General features: G+C 34.3%; 1 protein-coding gene across 1 annotated transcript; it reads left to right on the top strand.

Moving 5' to 3' along the window:
• The first annotated feature begins 34 nt into the window (after positions 1–34).
• On the top strand, positions 35–26,842 carry LOC109827424 (ABC transporter B family member 25, mitochondrial). Its single transcript, XM_020394440.1, has 20 exons — positions 35–505; positions 3,033–3,269; positions 4,335–4,521; positions 4,639–4,700; positions 7,267–7,310; positions 8,934–9,036; positions 9,282–9,389; positions 9,550–9,633; positions 9,742–9,802; positions 12,588–12,733; positions 13,265–13,381; positions 16,560–16,645; positions 17,069–17,157; positions 20,198–20,253; positions 22,792–22,872; positions 24,000–24,065; positions 24,160–24,252; positions 25,026–25,090; positions 25,664–25,799; positions 26,301–26,842. The coding sequence occupies exons 1-20, from the start codon at positions 428–430 to the stop codon at positions 26,439–26,441; spliced, it is 2,040 nt and encodes a 679-aa protein (XP_020250029.1). The 5' UTR covers positions 35–427; the 3' UTR covers positions 26,442–26,842.
• The last annotated feature ends 466 nt before the right edge of the window (positions 26,843–27,308 follow it).

The following is a 27,308-nucleotide window of genomic DNA, read 5'->3' as shown; positions in this document are numbered from 1 at the left end:
TCACCCAAGCACGACCATCGCCTAAGTCCAGCTCATCACCACCACCACTAAAACCCCGCCTCCAAAATCTCGGTCAGCACAGAATCTCTGTCCCAATCGTCAAGCCACCGATTTCTCCCCCAAAATTCTCCTCTTTACCTTTTTTAGGGCATAAAATATCTCCCCTCTAGTGTTTCGGATCAACTCAATCTTCTGATTCATCATCGAGTTCGTCGTCGTCGCGGCCATATGATGGCGGCGTCGAGGTGCCTCGAGACCCTGCGGCCAGCCATTACGCGTTTAATCTCAGAGCTCGCTGTTCCATTATCCTAGAAGGTCTTTTCTTGGTTCTGTTGGATCGCTGTATAGCGTTAGGGATTGTTCTTGGGAGAATCATCGAGTTCAGCGCCGAAGCAGGACGGTTTCTGATTGGATCCGGAGGGGTTCGATGAGTGATGGTGTCTGTTTCCGGCGGTTCAGTGGGTTTCTATCGGATTCCATTGGGAGTAGAACTTCAAGAGATGCGGTAATGTTTGCGTAATTTGACAAAGGGTTGTCTGCACTTTAATGACCCAAAATTTCACCTGAAATTTTCAAGTTTGACTTCAATACTTTCAAGAATATCAACGTAAAACGTGAATGGGAAACAAATGTTATTACCAAATTTCAGTTCTCTTTGAGTCTGGTGAAAGTGAGGATAGGGCTTTGGGGTTGTCAATATTGTCAAAATAGACCAATACAAAAAAAGAGTGAAACTTTGGAGTGTTAAAATGAAATAAGCCTTTGAAAAAGAATAATTTCCTTTGCATAGATTTCTTATTCACAGCGGTTTATGTTACTCTGGAGCACGTAATCGACATGCAGTGTCAGAGCAAGGATTTCTGTTTGGGCCGCAAAATACAACTACTATACCAGGTGAAAAAAGAACCTGGGAAAAAGTTCTACAGAAAAGACATTTTCATGAATACTTAAATCATTTCAACATACTCACCCACCATTGAATCAAAATGCTCCAATCTTCCAAAGCTTCTTGTAAAAAATTCTTGTAAAAATTGTATAAATTATATAAAATGTTGTTGGTTTTGTCATAATCACAAGCTACAAATTACAAACTTTTAGAAGACCTGACAATTTTTTATACTATTTAATTCATTTCAAGCAATAATGAGAACAAGTAAAGCAGTTTTAACTATACTAGTATAGTGTATATGCGTTGCACATAAACACACTTGTTGATCTTTTTATTGAGAATTTTTTGTTGTTCTCTTAGAGAAGACTCAGAAGAGTAAGGAAGTACATGGTTATGAGATGTCATCCTTAATTAATAATTAAAACACTGCATGAGAGAATACTAGGCACATTTTTCTTTTCCTTTTCTTTACACAACAATCTATGACATCTATAACAAAATTGAACGTTCCTCAATAGGTTTCTCTCTATAATTCGTTGTGATTTGAGGAACTTCAGCTAAGAACACTGATCAATTCAGGGGTTAATGAGAAATCATCCTCTACACTGGGCAAACAATATTTCAATAGGCCCAAAGCCTATTAAGAGCAATGCTTATTTGGGAGCAAATGGGCGGCCTTTTCTTATTGGAAAAACTGGAAAAAGTAAAAGAATACCCAAAAAATACCCAAAAAGCCTAAGGATCTTGAATACATCAAACCATGACACATAATCACTCAAAATTTGCAAAAATAAAAGACATGGATTGAAAAAAGGAAAACTCAGAAAGCGTACCTCTGAATCTTATAGATGCCAAAATTTAATACATACCTTGTTATTTATAGTGATTTGGGGGGAGAGGAATAGTTGTAATGTTTTTCATCGTTAGTGCACATGAAGTTATGCTATGTGTCAAGAGTCAGTGGCGGAAGTTTATGAGTGAGTGGTTAAATGAAAAATTGATGATATTAGTGGGAGAAGTTATGAAAAACTGAGTATCTGTTGGTCTTCATGTATGCATGGATGGATTTGTCTTGATGTGTGCATGTATGTGTTTTGTGGATACATGTATGTGTTTTGAAGGGCATTTCTAGAAGAAAATGTTTTAACATCCTACACATTTTTATAATAGTACATGATTTATAAAATACTTGCAAAAGTACATAAATATAGAAGACTCATTTCCAATAATAACCCAATTTTCAAAATCCTAATCAAATTATATAGAAATCCTGTTTCACATGTATACTTCTTAATGTAAAACTTTATGAACTTAGAAGAATCTCATTTCACAATTTTACCACAAAATACAAAAACCACATGAAAATATAAACCTTATGTCCCAATTCTACTGTTAAATGCAATATACGTGAAAATTGAAATCTTGTTTCCGTATTCTACTTGAAATGCAAATAAGAAGCAATAATATGAAATTGAAACCAATTTCATATTAAATAAGAAGCAATAATATGAAATTGAAACCAATTTCATATTACAATACAACTCCGGATAAAAAAACCACTACGAATCTTATCAGAACTGCTCACATGCCAGCAACTTGTTCTGAGCGCCTTCCCATTTTGCCCCCTGTTGTGTCTGTCGAAAGCTCAAAACCTACCACTCACATGCGGTCGGTTCAGATATAAAGCGGACTCATAAAAAAATATGAAAATAAGACAAATTCTGACAATAATCATGTAGATGACTAGAACCTCGAATTCTCAATATTTTTGGCCAAATTCTAAACCCACAACACCAAAGAAATAATCTCACTGAAGATGTTCGTATTTAACGTCAAACCCTATAAGTTGAGTCCAGGAAGAAAGAAAAAAGATGTATTTGATTTTCAATGGATGCTGAGATAACTGCATCTATTTTCTTGGTAAAACACAGCTGAGTATTATGGACAAAAAATTGTGTTTAACTCACAGGTTTTTGAATTACAACAGTATTACTGAATCTTTTTGACTCACAAGAGCTTTAACTCTAACATTTGGACTCACAAAAAACTGAGTTTTAACCTTTTAAGAGTATTATTTTTTCTTCATTCTAGAGATTTTCGACTTAAATTATTGTGTATTAACTTCACTTTCTTGCCTTAACAGAGGTATTTGCATGAAGCGAACGCATTTTTCTCCACTTCTGCCGGTGAAATGTCAGCAAAACCAGCTGTTGGAGCTGGGCAAAAACTCAAAAATGACATGGCGAGAAAAGAATCCCCTGATGAGAAAATTACTGACATGAAAATCATTCGTACCCTTGCAAAATACTTGTGGCTGAAAGATAATGTAGAGTTCCGCTTTAGGGTTGCAATGGCTTTGGGACTGCTTGTTGGTGCGAAGGTGAGCATTACATCTTTAGTCCGTGGACATTATATTTGCTGCTTTTTATTGGTGCTTCCTGCTGTTGATGAGTGTGCTTCATTATTTTCTAGGATACATTGATAACGTTCCTTCAAAATTTCCACCACTCTTTAGGAACAAGATAGTTTTACTTTATTTGCTCGAGAGAAAGGTACCTAATGACTCTATGCTCTTGCTATGGATAAAAATGTCTCTGTTCTCCTCTTCCTCTCTCTAAATTTTTATTAGAATAAGGCCATGCACATGTTAAAAAAAGCTATATTCTTGTATTTACATCCCACACCATTCTTTTATTTGTTTTACATACCAGTCATGTGTAGCCTTCACACTGGTAACAAATTGTACATGCATAGCATAGTTTCCTAATCACATATCAGAGCCGAATGCAGCCTGATTTTTGTGATATCAGCAGTCAGTGTGTTTTGAATATTTATACACTAAATTCAAAGAGGATATAGGTGCACAATTGGAAATGTTCTAACAATTTTTTTGTTGGATGTGTGTTTCTAGATTAATCTTTATGCCTCTCTTTATGTTGTATTGTGGTAATTTATAAAAGCCAATAGCACATTAAATTCATTTATATACATTTTGAAGCAATCATATGGCCTCGTCTATGTGGTTAAAAACATTTAAAATAACAATTCTAATCTAACGTGTATAATTATACTCAGTGGTTTCTACAATGTAGTTGTGATAGATTTTTCCATCCAACAGTCATATCCCTATTGCTGGGGAATTCATAGTGTCCTTCAAATTATAGTTTTAGCTAGGAGATAGAGAACCTGTGGAAGACATCCATAGATTTGTTTCGTCTTGTAGTATTTCCTTAAATTCGGAAGTCTTGTTTGTTAAGGGATTCATTTTTTGTATATCAGGCGTTCCTTTTGTCTGGACAGTAGCTATGTTTCTGGGTTCTGACCATCTTTAAAACTTATTTATGTTGTTTGAAACCCTATAAGGCACTTTTTTGTTCTGTTAATAGATAACTCATAAATGTTGCATGCAAAATATCTAACTTCTTGCTCTGAAATTGGAAACTAGGTCATAAATGTTCAAGTACCTTTCTTGTTCAAACTTGCTGTGGATTGGCTTTCAGCTGTCACTGGTTCTTCTACTACATTCGCATCATTTACAGATAACAACTCCACTTTACTAGCACTTTTTGTGAGCCCAGCAGCTGTTCTTGTTGGGTATGGAATAGCACGTGCTGGTTCATCTGCCTGCAATGGTATTCTACATAATTATCTGATCAAGTTTTACCTACCTTCGTCTTATTGGATATTGTGTTGCCCAATATTCAGTTATTCACAATGTCTTACTTTCGGGCTTAATTCTCTTTCAACAGAATTACGAAATGCTGTGTTCTCCAAGGTAGCACTAAGAGCCATCCGCACTGTGTCTAGGAAGGTAAAGTTATCCTCCTTTCTCTTGTTTTAGCATGTCACTGTTGATTCTTGTGTTTTGTTTTCGGCAACCTTTTGTTCTAGCATTCTAAACTGGTTATTTTATTAGTATTCTAAACTCATTATTGTATTAGTGTCCTGTAAAAGACGTTACTGGAAACTTTTTCTGTGTGAGCTTAGTCGTTTTTATGTGATTTTACCACGTCATATAAACCAAAGAGATATAGACAGCCAAATTAAAGCTCTCTACAAGCTACCAGCTTTGTGTTAGTGATCTTACTGTAATAGAGAAATAACCAGATATGGCAATTCTCATTTTTATTTGCATTCATGAATTTCATTTCTGAAGGAAAAATGCTATGTATAGATAACCAAATTGGAGGTTGAATCATGACATTCCTTCTTTCCAATCAAATCTTAAGAAATGTGTATTTTAGTAATCTAGTTGCCTGGTACTAGCTACCGGGCCAATGAAATGCGGACACTAGAGGTGTATCCAACAAAATATAGCTACCTCTGCAGCCAAGGATCAAGCCACTTAACTTCTTAATTATTAGTCCTGGAAAGAGGAGATAGCTGATTACCTTTGCTATAGGTAATGTCTTACTTCTGTGTGGCATTCCATCTAATAAAGAAAATACATACATATTATCCATCTTGTTAGTGTATATGAGGTTGAATGATACTTATTGTATTCAGAGAAATCTAAACTGACTATTGACTGTTGTAAATGCTTACTTAGAAACCAGTTCTTACATGAAGATGTCCTTAAATGTGTGTGTATGTGTCACACACACACACACACGGATGAACATTAACATGTATTGATGGTCCAGAAATGCCTAAGAGTAATTACTTTTACTATGGTGAGATTGACAATGCCATGGTTCCTCGAATCAAGTTAAGATAGTTAAAATGGATAAGTGCTTCTCAAATCTTATGTGATAGTAGAATTTATTTGAAATTGAAGGGAAAATTTTGTAAAACGAGACCAACAGTGATCTAAGATTATAATATTGGATATAAACTAAGAGGTTGGATAACCAATGAGTTCATGCATAGAAAGTTCGAAGTTGCTGCTCTGAGGATAAAATCATTGAGAATCGTTTGATATGGTTTTCCCATGTGCAACAGAGGCCACTAAATCAATTAAGAGAAGTAATCAAATTATAGTTAATCAATTTGTGAACGTTACGATAGTGATTAACTTAATAGTGGAGAAAGATCTTTAACAGAATTTATCCCAAAATTTGGGATAGAGGTTTGCTGTTACTGTAAACTCCCTTGCACACACATACATATAGACATTCCTTTTCATGCAAGGATCCATCTATAATCCACCAGCATTGGTGTTCCTGCCGAGTCCTTTACCTCACCATTTACATAATCTCTATACCTAAAAGCTAAACTCATTATGAATCTTAAAAACATACAATTCTTATGTGTTTTCTTATTGGTTGGTATTTCTTTATTAATGCTGTCAATTTTTCTTTTGATTTGGAATAGGTTCCTGGAAATCTAGTATAGTTACGATGCATATAAGAAATAGAATCTTAATGTTCCTTAATTAATAATTGATATTTCTTGATAGGACTTGTAAGGATTATAGTTTTTGAATGTTTGTCCGGATTCTATATGGATTATGGATTCTTTATGCTACCTTAAAATGTAATGCGATAAGTGATATATTTGCAGTTCGGATTATGAACTTCGTATTTAACGAAAATCTGGTGATTGAGATCCTGTGTTGCTTATAATTCTTGAAGTCGTAGAGATTAATACGAGTCCAAACTTTTAAATACTGTGGTTTTTTACTGTATTTCCCTGTTAATTTTCTTCTATGATTCGTAAATTCTAAAATTATGATAATTGTAACTTATGAAGTATGGCCTGATAGTGTAGGGTTATGTTTGGGATGGAAAACAGCTATAACTCTTTAGGAAGCGACAGTTTATTCCTCCAAAAGGAGAAATGAAAATATTTTCTTGTAAATACCTTTTTTATGAGCATTGAGCACTGGACATTTTTCAGCCCTATGTTAAGTTTTCAATTGTTATATGAATTTGACATGTTTTTCTCTTGGCAGTTATCAATGTTCCTTTTTGTAAAGTTTATTTAATACAATGATGTTATTTCTGGAAGTCGGATAATAGATATAAAATGTTACACATGGCTATAAAAGGAAACAGGAATCTGAATGCTTCATAGTACTTACAAATTTTGATCGAATTAATTGTTACTAGTATGCTTTGCATATTATTCCGAGTTACTAGTATGTTGTGCATATTATTCCGAGTTGCTAATTGTTCACTTTTTCAGTGACTTGTTAACTCTACAGCTAGAATTTCCCCTATTTTTTGGGTAATTTCTTAAAATTGAATGTACTTGGATTTCTTTATAATATATTGTAATAAGTTTCATACTAATTAATATTTTTCTAATGATGTTGATATTCTTGTGGGCATGCTAGGTCTGTAATTTAAGTTTCCTTCACCTAATTGTATGACAATAATTTTATTTTTGTTTATACATGAATTGGTAATAACTATAGTAAATTCAATTACTTGCAGGTATTTTCACATTTGCATGACCTCGATCTTCGGTTTCATTTAAGGTATTAACAATATGGGACTTGATAATCTAGACAGTTAATTTTGATATGACATTTTATCAGGTATGGTGTTACAAATTTCTAAAAAAGGTTTAGATGATGACAGATCTGTCATCTAAATTCTACAGAACATTTAAGTAAATAGAAAATCTGCGTTAAACATAAACAAAATGCATAATTCATAAACAGGACCTGTTCTTTGTTACTGTGAGGGGGCAACTGCTATCTATATTCTATTGGGTCCTGTTCAAGCATACTGAAATGTATCTCACATTAATCAATGAAGATAATAGATGTAGTTCTTATTCAACAGACAGAGGTCTTATGAATGGTTATTTAATTTCTTATCTATTAGTTAATATTTTGCTCCACTTTATTATACATGACATAAACTAAGACGATTACCTTTTTTATTATATTTATTTAATTGCTGCTTTTGATTCCTAACTCCCTCAGCCAGTACGGTCGAGTGATATACCTTTTTTTAGTAACTTAGACAACTCAAATAGTAGTCAACGTTGGAGCCTATTTATGGAGTCAAACAATGGGTCACTTTGCACGTTGAGTTTAAACCGGGAGTCTGTTAAGGAGTCTGTGGTAGTTGGAAAAGTCAATTGAGGGGTCTAATCATACTTACATGTATGCAGTACGTAACGGTTTTGTGGTATGAATTTGGGTACGCAATTTGCCGTTTAGCTATGCATGAATTTGAGAGGGGCAGGGTTCTTTGGTATGCAAGTTCAGTACGTGGTACATTGTAAAATATTTTTTAGGTGCCGCTTCTTACCATTTTTAAAATTGCAAAGTAGGAAAATAGAAACTAGAAAGCTAATTATGCATTTTAATATTTTTTGCTACAAAGTGCTTCGATGTTTTATTTTTCAAAATTTCTGAATACATAAAGACGCAAAAATCATTTGTATCATAGACTAAGCACCTTTAGAATTTTTTTCTTCTCCACCTCCTGTGATTTTCAACAATAAAATTTGGGTATGTTACCCTCCATCTGTGTGCTATCTTTTCTACTTCAATTTCTGAGTTTTTGTAAGTTGTAAGCTGGGATACCAGTTCGCATACTAGAGTGAACAGATACACAAATGTATGGCGTTCCAGAACTTGTGGATTGCCGCAATACAGTATATCATACTGTTATTTAAACTGGCCTATAGGTTTGTGCTAGGCCAGGTGAGGCCTGGGGCAGAGTTGCATATTTCAAATGTAACACTGTTTATCCTAGTGTAAATCTGGTTAAAAGAAGTCCGTTCTTTGTCATTTCTTCTACAAGTCTTACTTGAACCCTTGTTTAAAGCTTGGAACCTCTTTCACGTTTAGGTTCATCTCTAGGTTGCTTCGGGTGAGAATCAGTTAGAAATCATCCTTACTTTTCTCATTGTGCACTATTAGAGTTCTTTCCATTAGTTAGAAATCATCCTTACTTTTCTCATTGTGCACTATCGGAGTTCTTTCCATTGTGTTTTAGTAGCATATGAGTCTGATGTGACTCGTGGCACAGAGAAATAAAAATAACTTACACATTCTCAAAACTTTTTCTATATTTTTGAGTAGTTTATTTAACATTGAACTACCTTTTCACCTTCTCACTCCTGTTTACATATTTTTCTTCAGTCGCCAAACTGGAGCATTGAATCGAATAATTGATCGAGGTAGCCGCGCTATAAACTTTATCCTTTCATCAATGGTCTTCAATGTTGTGCCCACTATCCTAGAGGTATGGCTACTGGTTGATCAGTTTTAGCACTTCCCATCTGTGAAATCATATGAGCTTGTATACTTTCTTTACTTGTCGGCTACTGGTTGTTCAGTTTTAGCACTTCCCATCTGTGAAATCATATGAACTTGTGTACTTTCTTTACTTGTCATTGCCTACGTGGGTCTAATTGCCTGGATAAGTTTCCTACTTCTATATCTTTTATTTGACGTTACATTTTTCGTCTTGGCTATATTCTTTGCCAGATTGCTATGGTGTCGGGTATTCTTGCATACAAGTTTGGAGCTACTTTTGCATGGATCACATCACTATCTGTTGCAGCCTATGTTGCCTTTACTTTAGTTGTCACACAGGTAAATGCTTCCCTATTTTTTTTTATCTGTCACTTATGGAACATTAGTGATTGAAAGTCCTGATTTTCCAGACTGTGCCCACTTGTACTGTTCTGGCGAGGCTTGTTTGTCTATGCACACACTTGTCCTATCTTTAATATCCTTTGCTCCTTGTTGACAGTGGCGAACTAAGTTCAGGCAAGCAATGAATAAAGCTGATAATGATGCGAGCACTAGGGCCATAGATTCATTATTGAATTACGAGGTCAGTTGTATCTTTTCTTTCAATTCTCCTCACTTTGTGACTATGTTACCATTTTTCTGTACAGCATGTCATTGAGTTGTCTTTACTGTTTTATCTTGTTATTGCCAGACTGTCAAGTATTTCAACAATGAAGCAATTGAAGTTGCAAAATATGACACATTATTAAAGAGTAAGTTATTACTAATTTTCATAGTCCCTTGTAAATAAATATACACTTATTTTATGTGGTTGATGGCTGTTCTGACTTTTTTCCGGTTAAATAGATATAACTTTGAAAGTTCAATTTTGTTGAGATGTATCACCATGATATTTTCATACAGGTTGGAAAAGTACTTGAATTGGCCATAAACTAGATTACCCGGACACTTTGTTTTGGGTGCCATATCCGTGTTTGATATGTGTTAGAAGATTCACCGCGGACACGCCATGGACACGCAAGAGAAACCCGATTCCCCCATTACTTATAACCTTAAACTGGTTTCTTTGGCATATCAATTTTGAGCCTGAGAACCGAAACTTGTCAATTAAAGATTTGACAAATGCCCTTAATATTCTATGAGATTAAAACAAAGCCCAATTCTACCTTTTGTTCCCCATTCCCACTTCATCTTCTTTGAACCCAAAAAAGAAAAGTAGGTCTCCATTCTCAGTTGCTCGACGACGACAAAAGATTTAATTCTTTGTTTGATTTAACTTAATTCTTAGCTGTTATAGATAATAAAAGGAAATACAAATATTACAGGTACTTTAATTTAGTATTTGATCTAATGTAAATTAGAAATATATAGCCGTGTCCCCCTATCCTACCCTTTACAATCTGACATGTCCTATATCCATGTTCACACCAGTGCCACGCCGCGCTGGTATCTGTGCAACCTGGGCCATAAATTTGGCTTCCCAAAGTTAGCGCTAAATGAGACCTTTTGAATGAGTATCTGGAGAGGCATCTTGATGATGCGAGTAAGATAGTTGGGGACTCATTACATGGTTATAGTTAACGAATAAGATGGAAATTAGAGTACTCCAGAAGTTGGGATGATATTTTATCGCGGCCTTATTCTAGTATGATAGAATCACATGTTCAGGTCTGAGACACTATGAGTCTGGACAATGAGGACTATCAAAATTAATGAAACCTCTTGAAACTTGCTCGGTCGTGAAAGTGCAAGTTAGTGCTTTCAGGCTTCAGCTTGGTTCCCATGTCACTAAGGATATATGTAAGACATGAATAATTTAGCAAGGTTGAGATCAGATAACTCGGCCAATGTTTTTTTATTAAATATACAAGTTATGTTTTAAAAAGCCTTCGTCTAGCCCGCCTAGGCGGTACCTATGCTACCTACCTAACACCTAGCTCCTAGGCGGTACGTAGACTGCTTGCCTAACGCCTAGCATCTAGACGATACCTAGACTATCCATCTAGGTTTTGGGACTGCCTAGGGGAGCATGGTCTACTTACATGGACTTCACCCTTTAGGCTTTGACCATGATTTTCTCTATTGTATTCTCCACGTCCTCCAACCTCCTCTAAACTCCAACCTCCAACTATGAACACCTCCTCTACCTCCTTCGACCTTCGGCAAAGCCCATTTCACTGCCACTTAAATGAAGAAAAAAATCCACTTAGGTGTCAGTCCAGCACCTAAGCTTTTCTATAATATTGGCATTTACTATCAGTTGTTATAATAAATAAATACAATATGAAAACCGTCTACGCTAGCTATCGGGTCCAATATGTCCGCCTTCTGTAACCTTGTATAAGAGTACTTGGTTAACTACAACATATTTAGGGACTTGTTCCCTGGGAACTTTGCATCACAGTTCAATGTATTCCACCATACTCTATTAGGATCCAACTTACTAATCATTTTTTTATAACTAAAATTCTGATTTTTTAAAAACCAAAACTCAGAACTCAGAAGTTTCCTAAATAGAAGTAAAATCTCTATTTTGACACTGATTTTTGAAAACTTTCCAAAAATATTTTAGTTCCATATCTTGGAGGCTAATTCATAAGAAACAAGAGGGGCAGCAAAATTTTTTGGCTTGGGATACACGACAACTGCATTTGATGGCACAATGAAGGCATTTGCTTGGCAGAAATAAAGAATTTCCATGTGAAAATTGACACTTCAGATGTTAGTATTTTGTTTCATGTAAAAGGATAGGAGTTGCATGCATAGTAACATTCCCTTAGATATGCCAAGAAGGAGCAAGAGTGGAGTAACCACGTACGAGAGCATTGAAATCCTTAGAATAAATTTTAGATGATTAGTCATAGCTAGTGTATGCAGAGCAAAGAGATATTTTCTGAGTGAAATAAGTGTTGAGTTCTCTTCCTGAGACCTATTAGATTGACATTTGAGTAGGCTAGTGCGTTGGGGGGGGGGGGGGTGGAGTTCAGCAGCATGCAATAATATCTATCCAAAAGCTGAACCCTAAGCCACATCAAATTTGATGGGAAAGCATCCACAGCTTAATAAATTCTTTTCCATGCTAAAGTTAGCTCTGCTCAAATATTGATACATTTAGCCTTAAAATATTATGCTAAAGATTATGTAGCAGACAAAGGTTTCAAGAAAATGTGCTGCATTATGCTAATGACTAAGTCATGGGAAGTCATCTTCTAATGTGGTGTTGATCTGCGACTTGCATCGCTCTCGTGGAGGGGTTGTTCTGGGGAGTAAAGAAGTGGTGTTGGATAAGCCTCACAGTGATAGGCTAAGTCATGGCCTAATCCTTCATGGCCAAGTATGTCTTGATAGGATAATGTTGTCCCACTGGCATTTTAATCTTTTATTATTTTTCTCCCCTTTTACATTGCTTTCTAACTTGTGTCTTGTTTTCTTACGCTTTAATATGCTTATGGTATATTTTTGGAAGCATTCAATCTTCTTTACTATTTTTTTTTTATCCACGAGGAAGCTAACTTTGGCAGACATGCTATTTCTCAGAGTACGAGGATGCTGCATTGAAAACTCAAAGTAGCCTTGCTTACTTGAACTTTGGCCAAAATGTTATATTTAGCACTGCTCTATCAACAGCGATGGTTTTATGCTCGTATGGGATACTGAATGGTGCAATGACAGTTGGTGATTTGGTAATTTTGTCATTTTTACCGTCGTCTATCCATTTATCTCTTTTCTTTCTCACTTCAGTAGTGCAAATTACATCTTCTATCACAGATACTTTTTTGTTCTATTTGACTTCAATTAATAATTCTCTCAAAGGATTTTTTTTCATTATCTTCTTTACTATGTCTCTAAAACTTTTTTGAACTTATAAATCTTCACTATGTTTGAGTGGTACTGTATTTCAGATTTATATAATGGCAGCTATCAATTTTTTCAATGTTATGCAAGTATGTCCATAGAGCAAGTATTAGAATTGAAGATTTTGCTGGTACTTTTTTTTGGCTAGTTTTATTCTTTAATCTGCGATTCTGTGAGATTGTGAGGAGCTGCTTAATTTGATTCATGCAATAATAAGCTGCATAGTCCTTTTGTGACATCTATGATTTAACCTACAAAGTTTGAAAGCAGTTTTATCAGGCTTGATTCCTACTGATAAATAAATAGAGCATGATTCTGTGTAACTTGATGCTCATTTGTCAAAGTTTTTAACTGTTCAGGTCATGGTTAATGGACTTCTCTTTCAGCTTTCTCTACCTCTCAATTTCCTTGGAAGTGTATATAGAGAAACCAGACAGAGCCTTATTGATATGAAGTCCATGTTCCAATTGCTTGAGGTATATTTCAAGAGATTAATCATTACTATCACTAACGTTGCTGTGCTTGAAATTAGAACAGTCCTGTAAGGCTGTAACTACTAACCTTTAATATTATAATGTATAGAAATACTCATGATCCGGGTTAATCTGCTTCTATATCGGTTAGCCGATTGGTTGGTTATTGTCTTAAATGTGTTCTGGTGCTTTCATGGAGTTCATATTTAAATAGTTGTAGATTTCTAAGCTACGATAGCGTTTTCTACTCACAAGATTTTGCTGCATAACTCAGGTTGTTAGACTATTAGGTATACTACTTGTAATGTCTTTCTCATTTGTAGTGACATTATCTTGTTACAACTTACAAGTAAATACTCTTTGTACGTGGATACTCTTCATATTTTCATGTAGCTGTGCCATAAGCTGCGAAAGGGATCGTCAGCAATTATGTGTAATTCGTAGGAGTGTTCTTTCACTCTCCCTTTTGTTTTTGCAGAAGAAACAATTTAACATCTATCTATACTACTATAAAAAGAGGATTTTGGTGTTAAAACTTTTAATTTCCTTTTTTGCCCTCTCAAAATTTGATAAATTCTAACTATGCTAGTATCTCTAATTAATCTATCATTAAATAAATATAACCTCTTTATTAATTATAAACCTTCCCACCATCCTAAATAGTTATAATTATCAATAATATTATAAATATTAATTTTTTAAAAGTAATATAATAAAATAGTTTATAAATTAAGTATACGCAATTATTATTAGTTACCAATTAAATTATTATAATAATTATTTATGAATTATAATAAAATAATTAAAATAATTAAATAATAAAAATAATAAAATAAATAGAATAATATATTACTAAACACTATTAAGAATTATACTATAATTCAATGATTAATAAAATTAATAGAATAAATATATAATCACATAAATAATGTAATTATTTTAATAATATCACAAATTATGAATTACACTATTTATTCAATATTATATTATTACATGAATTGAATAAATAATTTAATATTATTTTTCGAGTATTTGCTGAAAGATTATTACATAATATTGAATAATCTATACTTGATAATGATTGAAAAATAACCTTTCAAAAAAATTATTTAATGTTAATAATAGTACTATTTAGTGCTAATGATAGTCTAATAAAAATTTATAAAATATTCATAGTACTAAATTATTTAAATGCATAATTAAAAAATAAATTAGATAAATATTTTATAGTATAAAGATAGTATAACTATTTTTAATAATATTACTTGAACTAAGGATTATAATATTAAATAAGGTAAATTACAGTAAAACCTCATGAACTTTCAGCATGTTGTAGTAAATAGACCCTATGAATTTTTGAAATCTCACTAAACCCCTAATAACTTTTGTAGAAAGTTCCCAATATCTTTTAGATAAATTACACCAAACCTCCAATGACTTTCAAATTGCCTTTTTATGCCATTTTTGGTTCTAATTTATAGGAGTTATCTGCAAAATTTAGGAAGTTATTAGGGGTTTTCTTTGAAATAGAAAAGTTTTTAGGGGTCTAGTATGATTTTGAAAGTTCATTGGGGCTAAAAGTTCATAAGGGTTTAGTGTAATTTAACCTATTAAATAATTATAACGAGAAGTAACTACTACAGTTGCAGGTATTAAGTGTAACTATGTAGGGAACACCAGGAAAAAGCTAGCAAGATTAATACAACTTAGTTAATTTAGAATTAAGTTAACAACTTTCAAGTTGGAGGGACATATTTAAGAGAACTTATAAAATTGGCATCATTTAAGAATAATATTAGATTTGGAGGACTTATTTGAAAAAAATGTTAGCACTTGGTGTATCATTATAAGAAATATATTTAATTAAAATAACTACACAATAGTAATTAATTCATACATTTCTTCTTTAAGTAATCTTATTATACAATTTTATTTATTAATACATAGTTTAATCATTCAATAAAAAATTTAAAACTTAAAACATGTACATATACGTGCAAGGCACGTGCATTATACTAGTCAGTTGTAAAATGTTTCTAACTCTCGTGTTACAAAACACTGTTCTTGAGGCACTTCTAGTTTCCTTCTTTACAAAAGGTGTGTTTGGTTTGACGTAGCTGGAGCACCATTCTTTTTTTAACTTTTACTGTGCACATACCTTAAAAATCAATCATTTGTTAGTGTAGTTTTTAAATACCAACTTATTGTAGTAACAGCAAAATAATGTAAATGCTACTGTCAGAGCTTAAAGTCAGTGCAGCTGACAGCAGTACAATAGGAAGCATGAATATCAATGCATAGATCCGTATCAGATATTTTAGCTCTGATGGTAAGTTAAAGACTAATTTTTTTTAAATATAAAACAAAGCTAGAAGTAATTAGTACTTTTTTAAAGATTTTTAGATATTAGTCCCATAATTATCTTTATTTTTGAATTTGATCCGTCAAATCTTTATAATTGCTTCTTAGTCCCTCAACCCATTTAAGTTACACCAAGTTAGTCCCCTAGTTAAATTTCATTCTAATTATGAAAAGTATTTTATTGGTTGTCACATTTTCCTCATTGTTCCCATTGCACCCACTAAGATCTAACCTAAACCACTAAAAGCCATTATCCTGTAGCATTGGGCACCACAAACCCAACATTATTGCCTATCGTTTTCTTTTTACCAGCCCAAACCTCCATTCCTCTCTGTTTTTTTGACTGAAATTTTGATATTGGGGGAATCTTTGGGAAGATAAAAAGAACCTTTGAGGAGAGAAGCAAGGGGGTGGGGTGGGGTGGGGGGGGGGTTGTGAAGAGATTGATTATTAATTAAAAGTGAAGGCAATATTAAGTTTTCATGAAGACTATCCTAGTCAGCATTAACCTAGCTATAGTTATTAGTTAGCTAATTGAACAGAACAATTAATAGAGGGACGAATTTTGTGTGACTTAGATGAATTGAGGGAATAAATAGCAGGTATTAAGATTGGACCAATATTGAAATAAGGATAATTTAAGAGATCAATCTCTACAAACCCCTAATTTTCTTATATTAATGATATTGTTGGAAAAACATGCAATTCAGACACACCATTGCAGCTCCAAATGTATCTGCATTCTTTAAAGATGTATTTTGCATTTCCAACTACAAGCAACCACACACACCCTAATCTCCTTCCTTAATGACCTTTGCAGGAGAGGCCTGAAATCAGGGATGAGCATGATGCGAAACCATTAACATTGTCTGGAGGAAGCATTGAATTTGATAATGTACACTTCGGGTAAACCATTCTGACTATCGTTGTTTGGTTTTTCATCTGTATTGTATTTGTACTATTTAATTGTGGTACCCAAAATATTATATCTGCAAGCATCATGGTTAGATTGTGATGTATAGCCCTCTTTCTCTTTCTCCTTTCTTGACCACCACTTCTACTCCGCCTATGCCTGCCCCTCACTGACGAACTCACCCCTCTGCCGTCCACTGTCCCAATGCGTACCTCTCATCTGCAGCGTCCTACCGCCTCCCTTCGAGATCATGCTATTCAAATCGTTTAAATCATGTCCTATTACTGCTTAGCATATAACTTTTTTCCCCATAGATTTTGTCAAAATTAATTTGTTTGAAAAATCATTTATTCCCTCCTCTAATCTTTCAGTGAATAATATTTTCTATCCAAAAATTTTCCCCTTTCTTATCTCAGATACCTAACAGAACGCAAGATTCTGGATGGGGTATCGTTTGTCGTTTCAGCAGGGAAGAGTGTGGCTATTGTTGGAACCAGTGGCAGTGGTAAATTCAATATACTTCTTTAAAAAATAACGTAAATGTTTTAATGTTAGCATATGTAATTGTAAGTCCTAGTAACTTAAACTTCATGCATCACTTGCATTTTGTTTCTATTATTGGAATGTTCTCTCTTTGGTTCTGGAAGTGACCATAAATAAATGGATATGCATTATATTAGGAGTAGAGACCATAAACCATATCTTCAATTGATTGAGGTGTTCGAGATGACAATTTACCTTTTTTTGGTGTGTTAACCTTTTAAGGGATCAATTTTAAAATGAATGGTTCTGGCTTACTAAAACTTGATCCTTTATTTTGGTGTAAGTCTCTCCATCATAAACACCATAAGTTTTCAACTCACTTCTCATGTGTGCATGTGTAAAACGATTTATTGTTTGTGCACGAAGAATTGAAATGAGAATAAGGTTGAACATAATCTAATTTATGTGGTTTCTTTGTAACTGCACACAGAAGTATCGAAAGAAAGAAATATAAATCAGGGTTGGAAGGGGAATTCTCTCTTCGTGTGGACTATCTCACTTTATATGCTTCAAGCTTTTACCCTTTTTTGTATTCTGAAACCCTAACCTAGTAACCTGCAACATTCAACTACTAGGAGGATGTCTCGCTTTTCGAGGTGTTATACCTTGTTTTTCCAGTGGGCTTCCCATTCAGGGATTTATACACAGCAAGGCCGAAAGAAGAAATCTGATTCATCATCCCCTTGTTACCAAAGTCCTCAATGTATATAGACGTACTTGAGTAATACACATATAACATCTTTAAGATAGTGGCGCAGCATGAAAGAGAAATCACACCTTTATTTACTCTCGCTCGCTTCTGTGGCTCAGTCCTCAGTCACGGGTATTAGAAATAAATGATTTATCTATAAACATAAGATTAGTGTTGCAGAGTGTTATGTTACTCTTTTTTAGAAGGGCCATCTAAGATTGACATCCTGAATGACGAAAAGAGATATCACAATGACAATTTTAATTTCCAAATAGATACAGTTGACAGTTGATGTTAAAATATAAAGAAATATCTATAAATGTTTGTATGTGTAGTACACTTTACACTTTACAATTAAACAAGCAATCGAGATATTTAATTGATTGTGATGGTGTGAACGATGATTTTATATCTAACCATCATTATGAATAAACCTATGAGTCTATAGCTCTGTTCCTATATCAGTTCTAAATAAAGTAGAAAGCAACAACTAGCAAGTTGGCAAGTATTGAACAAAATAGTTAAATTTACATACGTACCAATAAGCACTAGAACTTCGAAACTCTAAAAGCAACAGACTGTAAGAAAATGGAATAGAATACAAGACAATCTGGGGCTTTTTCAATATTAGCTCCTTAATTCTTTCATATTTTGAAATTAGTCCCTCAAATTATTGAGATTGCTATTGCCCCTGATGCTTAAGTTATTTTGAAACTAGTCCCTCGATTATTGAAATTGCTATTTGATTTGTTTTAAATTAATCCCTCTAATTGCTCCTTCTACTCTTGGTTGGAGGGATGAAGTTCAAAATAACTTAAGAACTGGGGACCCAGAAGCAACTTTAATGATATGAACATAGTTACATAGTACGCGGTACGTAGCGGGTCAAGGTACGAATTCGGATATGCAATTCACCACTTAGAAAATTTGGATTCGTTAGGGGGTAGTTTGCTTCGGTATGCAAGTCCGGTTAGTGGCATGTTGTAAATTTTTTCCGAGTGCATTTAAAGTTTTCTAAAGTATGTAGTAGAAAACTAGAAGCTAATTATGAATTTTAATATTTTTTCATTCAAAATATTTAAATACTTATTTTTGATGGAATTTGTTTCTTTGTTCTGTTTTTTATACAAAGCTTGTTTTAGGATCATGACTTCGTTTTACATTTAATTAACATACGTGTTTAGTTACAGTAAAGTCATCAGCTTATATACTCTATTGTGTCTCACTTCACTTAATTGCACACATTGCATTGCGTCTTGCGCACGTGTATTAAAAGAGACTTTGCATCTAATATTTGTATGTGATACACCTATTTTGGGAACCGGTTTGTGTATCGGAGGGAATCGGTTCGCAGGAACTGTATGACGGTTCGAGGGGGGTCCAGGGAATCGTGCAATGATGGATCTGAGGGACAATTTCAAAATAACTCAAGATTTGGGTGACCTAATAACGATTTCAATGATTTGAAGGACTAATTTCATAAAATGAAAGATTTAAGGGTCTAATATCGGAGAGAACCCAACAATCTGAAGCTTTTATTGCAACACCCATGCACACATACACGAGGTTTCTATCCAGTATCTTGTGCATGTACTCCTAGTTACGAAGGGATATAACATTAGACTAAGGAACAGCTCAAAGGCTTCTGAGCTTAAGGACCCCCGTCATCCAAGGAAGCACTTGGCTAAGTGTCAGAGAGATTAGGTGGCTCTTCACGTCACCTAGGAGCTGCATCCTTCCTGCCACCAGCACATATAAATTTACACAGACACACACACACACACACAAAGGAAAACCAAAAAGGAACTGCCCATGACCTCTCATCTGTTCAAAGTCAAATAACTTCTACACATGGTTCAGTATATGTTCCTTTCTCATTTGCCAATTATCTTCTAAAGTAAGATGGAAGTGGAACCAACCAGATATACTGGATGCTTTTAGTAAAAGTTTGGTCAAATTTTGGTTTACACTTTCAAGTGGTGCTATTCCATTTGAGTACATGGTAATTTCCCTTTTTATCTTATTCTATGGTTTAACAAGAAAGGATATGCCTTGAAACTATTTAACAGTTTGCATTGTTTTGTATCTTACGGTATAACAGTTTTTGTGACTTCTGTCCTTTTATATTATATTCACTTTTTCTAAGATTTTATTCTTGAAATGTATCATGACTGATCTAATTGTGAACTTTAGAGTTGGTGACTATGTTTTGAAATTAGTGTTAAATAATAAGCTTATATTATCTGACTGAATAGTGTTTGACCCCCTACAATTCATTGGTGTTGGGTGGTTGATTAATTTTTGTATGCAGGAAAATCAACAATCCTTAGATTGCTCTACAGATTCTTTGACTCTGATTCTGGCCATGTAAGAATCTCATAGCCTTATGTCTCTCTATTTCTCAGTTGCACGGTCGTCTTACCCTGTGTACAGCTGAGAACTTTCTTTTTGTCTTTTCGTTACTTGGGAATGTTCATTTATTTATATATTTATTTTTGGTGTTACACCAATGTGGAGCTCTACACTAGCCACTTCGGAGATCTCTTTTTTCTTTCAGGCTGAAATTTTGGAAACTATCATGAACCTTCACAATTCTAATGCTAAAACTACCAGAAATTTTGAAAATTATAAGCGAACTGCTATGACTTCTCCATTTTCACAAGACTTCCATGACAGTGTGAATGCTGGTTAGTACATGGGGTTATTTCCCTGCTTCTCGATCACATTCCTTGTTCTTCCTCCTCCTTTTTTCTCCTCAGACCTTAGTCATGGAAGTTTTTGTCTTCCTGACCATTTTTTGCAACACCCACCCGATCCCCCACACACAGACATTCTCACTTATTATCTTATCCTGTGTTGTCACTATTTTCTTATCGTTCGTCTTTGGAATTAAACTAGAAATTTACTGCAAATCAAAATGTGATCTTCAAGTTCTTGTTTCAGAAATCAGTGCAGAACATCACCAGGAGATTAATGTTGAAAATTACATGCTTAAGAAATATTCTTATAAAGGATTAGGAAACTGATGCAGAAGAAAAAGAGGTGCAAAGATCACTGATGGGAGTTTTTGTTCAAATTTTATTACATGCAGGTCATGTACAAAAAGTACTGTTTCTGAAAATTGTAGGGAAGTTCATGGTAGTTCAATTGTCAAATTCATGGTTATTTAGAAATTAGAAATAAAACAATGAAAGTTTGTGGTTGTTTAGTTAATTTTAGCCTTCCTTCGGTTCATACTCAATCATTCACTTCGTACAGAAAAGTTAGAAAAAATATATTTCTTTTATCCGTCTTTTTCTCATTTCACTCTGAAAACATCTATGTTTATGTTTTCTAGTATGACATGTTAGCTAGTTTGTATATCTGCAATGAGCATAATCTGGTGTGAATTTTTTGGCATAATAATTATACTCATATTCTATCTGACTACTTAACAGGCTTGCTGCTGTTGATTCTATCTACATACAGAGTTAGTCATATGTGATTACTAAGCTACAATGTTGAATTGTAGTTAACTTATGTTGGGAATTATGGTGCCTAGTTGCCAAGTTGGATCCAATTCTCTATGTGTCAATGTGAAACATGAATCTTTTCATCTGTGGGTTTATATGTCTAAAATGTTAAGTAGCAAATTCAAGTAGCGTACACCTGATGTTATGATGCTTCTATCATCAATTTTAGGTCGAAGCAAGTTTATGTTTTATAAATTATAAGTGTTAGAAAGAAAAATGGATTGTTAATGGTAAGGATATTAAGTATGTATAATTATATTAGTATAAAACCTTTTAAAATAAATATTAATTGAATATATAAAAAAATATAATTTATAACATATCTTCAATTTAGTAATTTTGGGAATACAGTTCATATTTGTACGTACACGAATCATCATTGTGTATAACAAAAGAACATTGTATAGAAATGTGGAAGAAAATGATCAACGAAAAAAATTAATAGAGGTAAGAATAATCAGCAAATAAAGCAGCCACCCGTACTTGGCATGGGCCAAGATACTAGTGTGATTAGTAAGCTACAATGTTGAATTGTAGTTAAGTTTCGTTAGAAATTACGGTGGCTAGTTGGATCCAAGTCTCGCACAGCTATGCTGAATCTATTTGACACGTGAATCTCTCCGTGCATTGTTGACTAAAACATTAAATAGCAAATTCAAGTAGCTTACACCTGATGTTATGAAAGAAATGTTCTGGACTGCCATGTCTCCTTCTCGACATTAGTTCATCCCATCCATTCTATAACATGAAACCTCGATTATCTTGTTTTTGTTGATGACCACTAACTTAAGCATTTTCTGCTAATTAAGGCCAAATCTGGGTGCTAGATAGAGAACAATTCTTAAGTTGAAATATAAGCTTGTTTAAACCTGCCACAGGATCTCATTTTGCATTAACTCAATGCAAAAGGAAACTAAGGAAGTAACAGTATCATGTTTCTTGGCAATAGAACCTGGAAGGAAATTAACCTCAAATAAAATTCTAACGCATGTAACACCGTACTGCATGATTGCATCAAGATTGTGCTAAATGTCTTAACATACACTTAAGTGAATTCTCCAGGTGTCACATAGCTGTGTGTGCATACTGCACGCAGCTTGTTGATCATGATTGTTTACAAGTTCACATACTGTAGTCTGAAGCCCAAGTGTCCACTTTAACTGTAATAGAGATGAAGTCATTTGATATTTTTTTTCACACCTTAATTTCTTTTAAACCTTTAAGGGCATTAGTTGAGTATATATCATTCAAAAAAGACCCTCTTTTTCTAGGGTTTATTAATAGTGGTCATCTACAAGTTTCACTCTAGTTTTTTGACGTTTTGATTGGCTTACTGCTCCTACATGTCTTTTTTTGCTAAATTTAACCTTATTTAAGGTATTGCTTTGTACAGATCAGAGTCGACGGTCAGGACATACGAGATGTTTCCTTGGAAAGCCTTCGGAAATGCATTGGTGTCGTGCCACAGGACACTGTAAGGATAAAGAAATCATTAATTTAATGCCCTTGTACCGGGCTTTTTTTATTTTGACTAATTGAACTTTTTTTATTATGTTCTACTGTTTCTTTGGGTTGTATTTGCATTCTCTCTTTTTTCTGTTCTGTTATGCTCTTTACAGAAAATTCTCATAATGTATCGTAGTTCACTCCCAACGTGACGTGAAAATAATCCTTAAGAATAAAATTGAAACCCACAGTATGACATGAAAATGATGCTCATAAAATAGAAGGAAAATCATGATATGACATCTTGTGGAAGATGCACTGTCATTGTCAACTTTATTTTTTCAGAACCTATTCCGGTCATAATCTTAATTCAGGGTCTGAAGTGTTTGGTCTTATACCAGATCCAATTTGAAACTTAGCAAAATTGATTTCACACTGATTAAAGCTTAGAATAGTTCAGTTATGATTCTCTTGTGTTTGGTTTAGATTTCTTTCAAGCATGTTGTTTGTCATATGATCCTGCTAACATTAGTACATTGCAAAGAATCATGTGGCACTCTTCTTAACTTACTTTGGGAATTGAAAGGTGATTCTTTCATGATCTGTTCAAGTCCAGCATGTTGTCTGCTATTATGAAAATTTTAACTTTACATCAAACATTTCTGAACTTACCAAGCGGAAGAGAAAGCTGTTTTACAGGGAATATATGTCTTAGTGATTGCATTTTTTTTGTTGACCATTGATCTGAAAGATATGGAACCTTTGGTTATTCTGTGAGTTTTGAATGCAATAGGCATTGTTATTGGTTACTACGGTGGTTGAACAGTATATCTTGCTTGCGGTTACAGTCCGTTACCGCATATTTTTTGATTCGTCGAATCGTCTGTCTCTGTTAGGTTTAAGGGTAATGTTTTACATCTTTGCAACAGTTAGATTCTTTCCATATGATTACTATGTTTGAGATGGTGGAAAGGAATGAATCTAGACCTGTAATGTTACAGACTAAGGTCTTCTTAAATAAATATTGTCTACACTAAGTTCTTACAGTACCACTATTTAATCAAACAGTTGTAGGATCTGAACTTTTGCCTATTATGTGAGGAAAGAAAATCTTCAGAATTATAACCATTCTTTCATGTTTGGAAATTTCTGCAGGTGCTTTTTAATGATACAATATTCCACAACATTCATTATGGTCGACTATCAGCCACTGAGGAGGAGGTTGGTGGATAAACATAGCTACTAGTTACTATCTTGATTACTGATAGTAGGTTGGTAATGATATTATGATATTATTTCCATCAAATCTTTATAGGTACTTGATGCTGCTCGACGTGCTTCAATTCATGACACTATCATGAACTTCCCAGAGAAGTATTCAACTATAGTTGGTGAGCGAGGACTAAAGGTATTCATTATTTACTAAATTATTTGTGGAGAATGAATTCATAACTTGCATAAAGCTAGAGCAAAACATCAGTCAATTAACTGAACTAAATGAGCATGATGAAATGTCTCTGACATGTTACATATTACTTGCTGATAAATATGGAACCTACCAAGTGCTGTTCGCCGATATCCAGCTTCATGGACTAAATTGGAATGTAGATTCAAAATATTTACTATGTACTCCATAATTGTTGTGTTTATGTAAGTATTTTCCCAGTAAAAAGGGTGTGGATCACCTGGAGTAGGGCAAGAAATCCCATAAAAGATTTATTTCCAGCTGTAATAATGTTGGTCCTTGATGAGTTGTAGTCAAATTTCATGCAAAGGTAACCGTAAGCAAGCGAGGGCCTTACCGTTGAACTTTGACATTCAGTTTGTTGGCAGATGGACCCATCTTCTATTGCATGAATTTAAGCTCATGCAACCAAATGAACAAGCTTGCAGATCTCCCTAGACTGGGAAGGGTAAATTGAAGAAGATGCTATGATTTTCTTCAAGGAACCTCACTCAGCTCTTGGATGCAAAAGAATCTAGTCAAATATAATCGATTTCTCAAAATATCTTATATTTTTACTTTTTGTCTTAGGTTATAGAATCATAGAGTTTAATCAATTTTTATGTGCTTAGTATTTTCTTGAAAGTAAAGATGTGTGTTTTAAGCATTTTGTTTTTGCCTGAGCTTAACTTTGTCTTACAGTCTGCATTATTTGCCTTTTTTCCCCTTTCTTTCAGCTAAGCGGGGGAGAAAAACAGCGTGTATCACTTGCTCGGGCATTCTTGAAGTCACCTTCTATCTTGTATGTTACTTCAAATTCATGCACTTAGCATTAATTGTTTTATACGTGCCTAATTTCTTAGGTTTAGCTTCTTCAGATACCAGCATACTTCATTCAAGATTCCAATCTGGCTCTCTTGAATGATTTTGAGGATTCATTTTCATATTCATTTTTTTCTTTTAAGGAGTGGGGAACTTTCTTCTTCCATTTGTAATGTTGGTGATACGTTAGATTTAACGAAATCTTAATTGGTGCAGACTCCAAGTCGTTCTGCATTCTTGATATTCAACCCCCCGCCCCCCCCCCCCACCCCCCGAGCGCCGGAACCGAGTCGCAGACAGTGCAGTCTCATATTGTTGAAGGCATATTTTTTATAGGTTTTGCCAGTGATCTACTAGAATGGTGAAGGTTTATACGCTGTTGTAAAATTTAACTAAAAAATTCAATATAAAGGAAGCTTGAATTGTATATACTGCGGAAAAGTGGGCTTTTGCATCTATTGATATAATAGTAAATGGATTTTTTTTTTTAATTTTATGTGCATTCTTGAAATAAAGCCTATTACGAGCAACCTATAACTGTGTTTTTGTATAGGCTCTGTGATGAAGCCACAAGTGCACTCGACAGCACAACTGAGGCTGAAATATTGAATGCTTTAAGAACAATAGCAAACAACCGCACATCGATTTTCATTGCTCATCGGCTTACGACAGCAATGCAGTGTGATGAGGTAAGAAATAGGTTATGCAAAATATATGATACATAATTTGTTTATTACTGACAGACACTTTTGGCAATCTGCTCTTTATGTTTATAACTTAAATGCTCTGTTAGAATCTCGCTATTTACCATTTTTAATAAGCAAAGCCTACATATTTGGGGGCATATAGGCAGGTTAACTTTAGGTATGGAGAAATGATATGTTGCACTGGTGGCTTGTGATGATCAGTTACTATGCACCACTGATTGATCCAAGTGCTGGGGAATCAGTAGGACCAAGTTAAAGATTGGCTCAACAGTGTTAGCACTCAGCTGGATTGAAAAGAAACTAAATAAAATAAAAGAAATTAGAGAAAGAAACTGAAACTGAGACCCCTGATTTATAATTTTTGGTATTTTTATGCACGGGGAAATTTTTTAAAAAAAGTTTTATTATCTGTAGTATATGAAATCTAAGGTGGTGTGTTTTTCTCCCTAATCATCGAAATCTTTTTGCTTCCCTTCTGTTCAGATTATTGTTCTGGAGAATGGAAAAGTTGTCGAACAGGGTCCACATGAAGTTCTCTTGTCCGGGCCGGGGAGATATGCACAACTTTGGGCTCAGCAAAACAACAATGATGTGGTTGATGCAAATGTTAGAATAGTCTCCTAAATCCGTGAGAAGAAATGCAGGAAGTTGTTTCCTCTCACGTTCGCTCTCATAGCACTGGGTGGAGTAAAATAAATAACCACCATGGGTTACAAAGGCTTGCTCCGGCACCAAAATATTTCTGCCTAAAGGCATCGAAAAGACAGAACTGCAAATCCTCACGAACAATTCTTGTCAGCCACCACCAATCTTTTTTGTTTCACCATCACTTGGCATATTCTCGACAATTTGATTTAATTAACTTGTAAAAGTAATTTTCTGCTTATTACAAGCAATGTTATTTTTCTTATTTTTTTTTTCAATATTTATACGAAACAGTGCTGTGTCAATGTTCATTATCTTGTAATGTGATCCTTTATCTCCCAGAAAAACCTTTATAGCAATAAAACAGATGGTCTTTCTTATGCTTTATGTTATGGATGTTGCCCTCGTTCGGCTTTCTGCTATTGTCCTTTTTTTACCAGTATATATTATTTCGTGATGTAGTTGGTGTATCCCACCTCAACGGGCTTTCAGTTATTGTCCATTTTTTTGTGTTCGATGAGTTATTCGTATCTTATCATAGTTCACGGACAAAGTTGTGATTATTCCACATTTTCTCTCGTGGGTCCATGTCTGCTGAAATGAACGGTGATTCTTGATAAACCCTCTCAAAGTCGGATATTCCGATACGCGCTGCAACTCGGAAGCTTTGCGCCCTGAGCCGGCATCTTTCATTTCCTTTTCTCTGCCGTGGTGTAAAAAGGGATCTCAGGAATTAGTTTTAGTGAACTCATTTGAGGCATATTCCTTTTAGTTTACCTGATGCTATGAACAGTGGTAGAACTCACCTCTTAACCTCTTTCACGGCAACATCACATGTAACGTTCT

Source organism: Asparagus officinalis, unplaced genomic scaffold, assembly GCF_001876935.1.
Source record: "Asparagus officinalis unplaced genomic scaffold, Aspof.V1 AsparagusV1_Un200, whole genome shotgun sequence".
Lineage (NCBI taxonomy): Eukaryota > Viridiplantae > Streptophyta > Magnoliopsida > Asparagales > Asparagaceae > Asparagus > Asparagus officinalis.
Note: the sequence above shows the minus strand (reverse complement) of the source record. Positions and strands in the feature narration are given on the sequence as shown.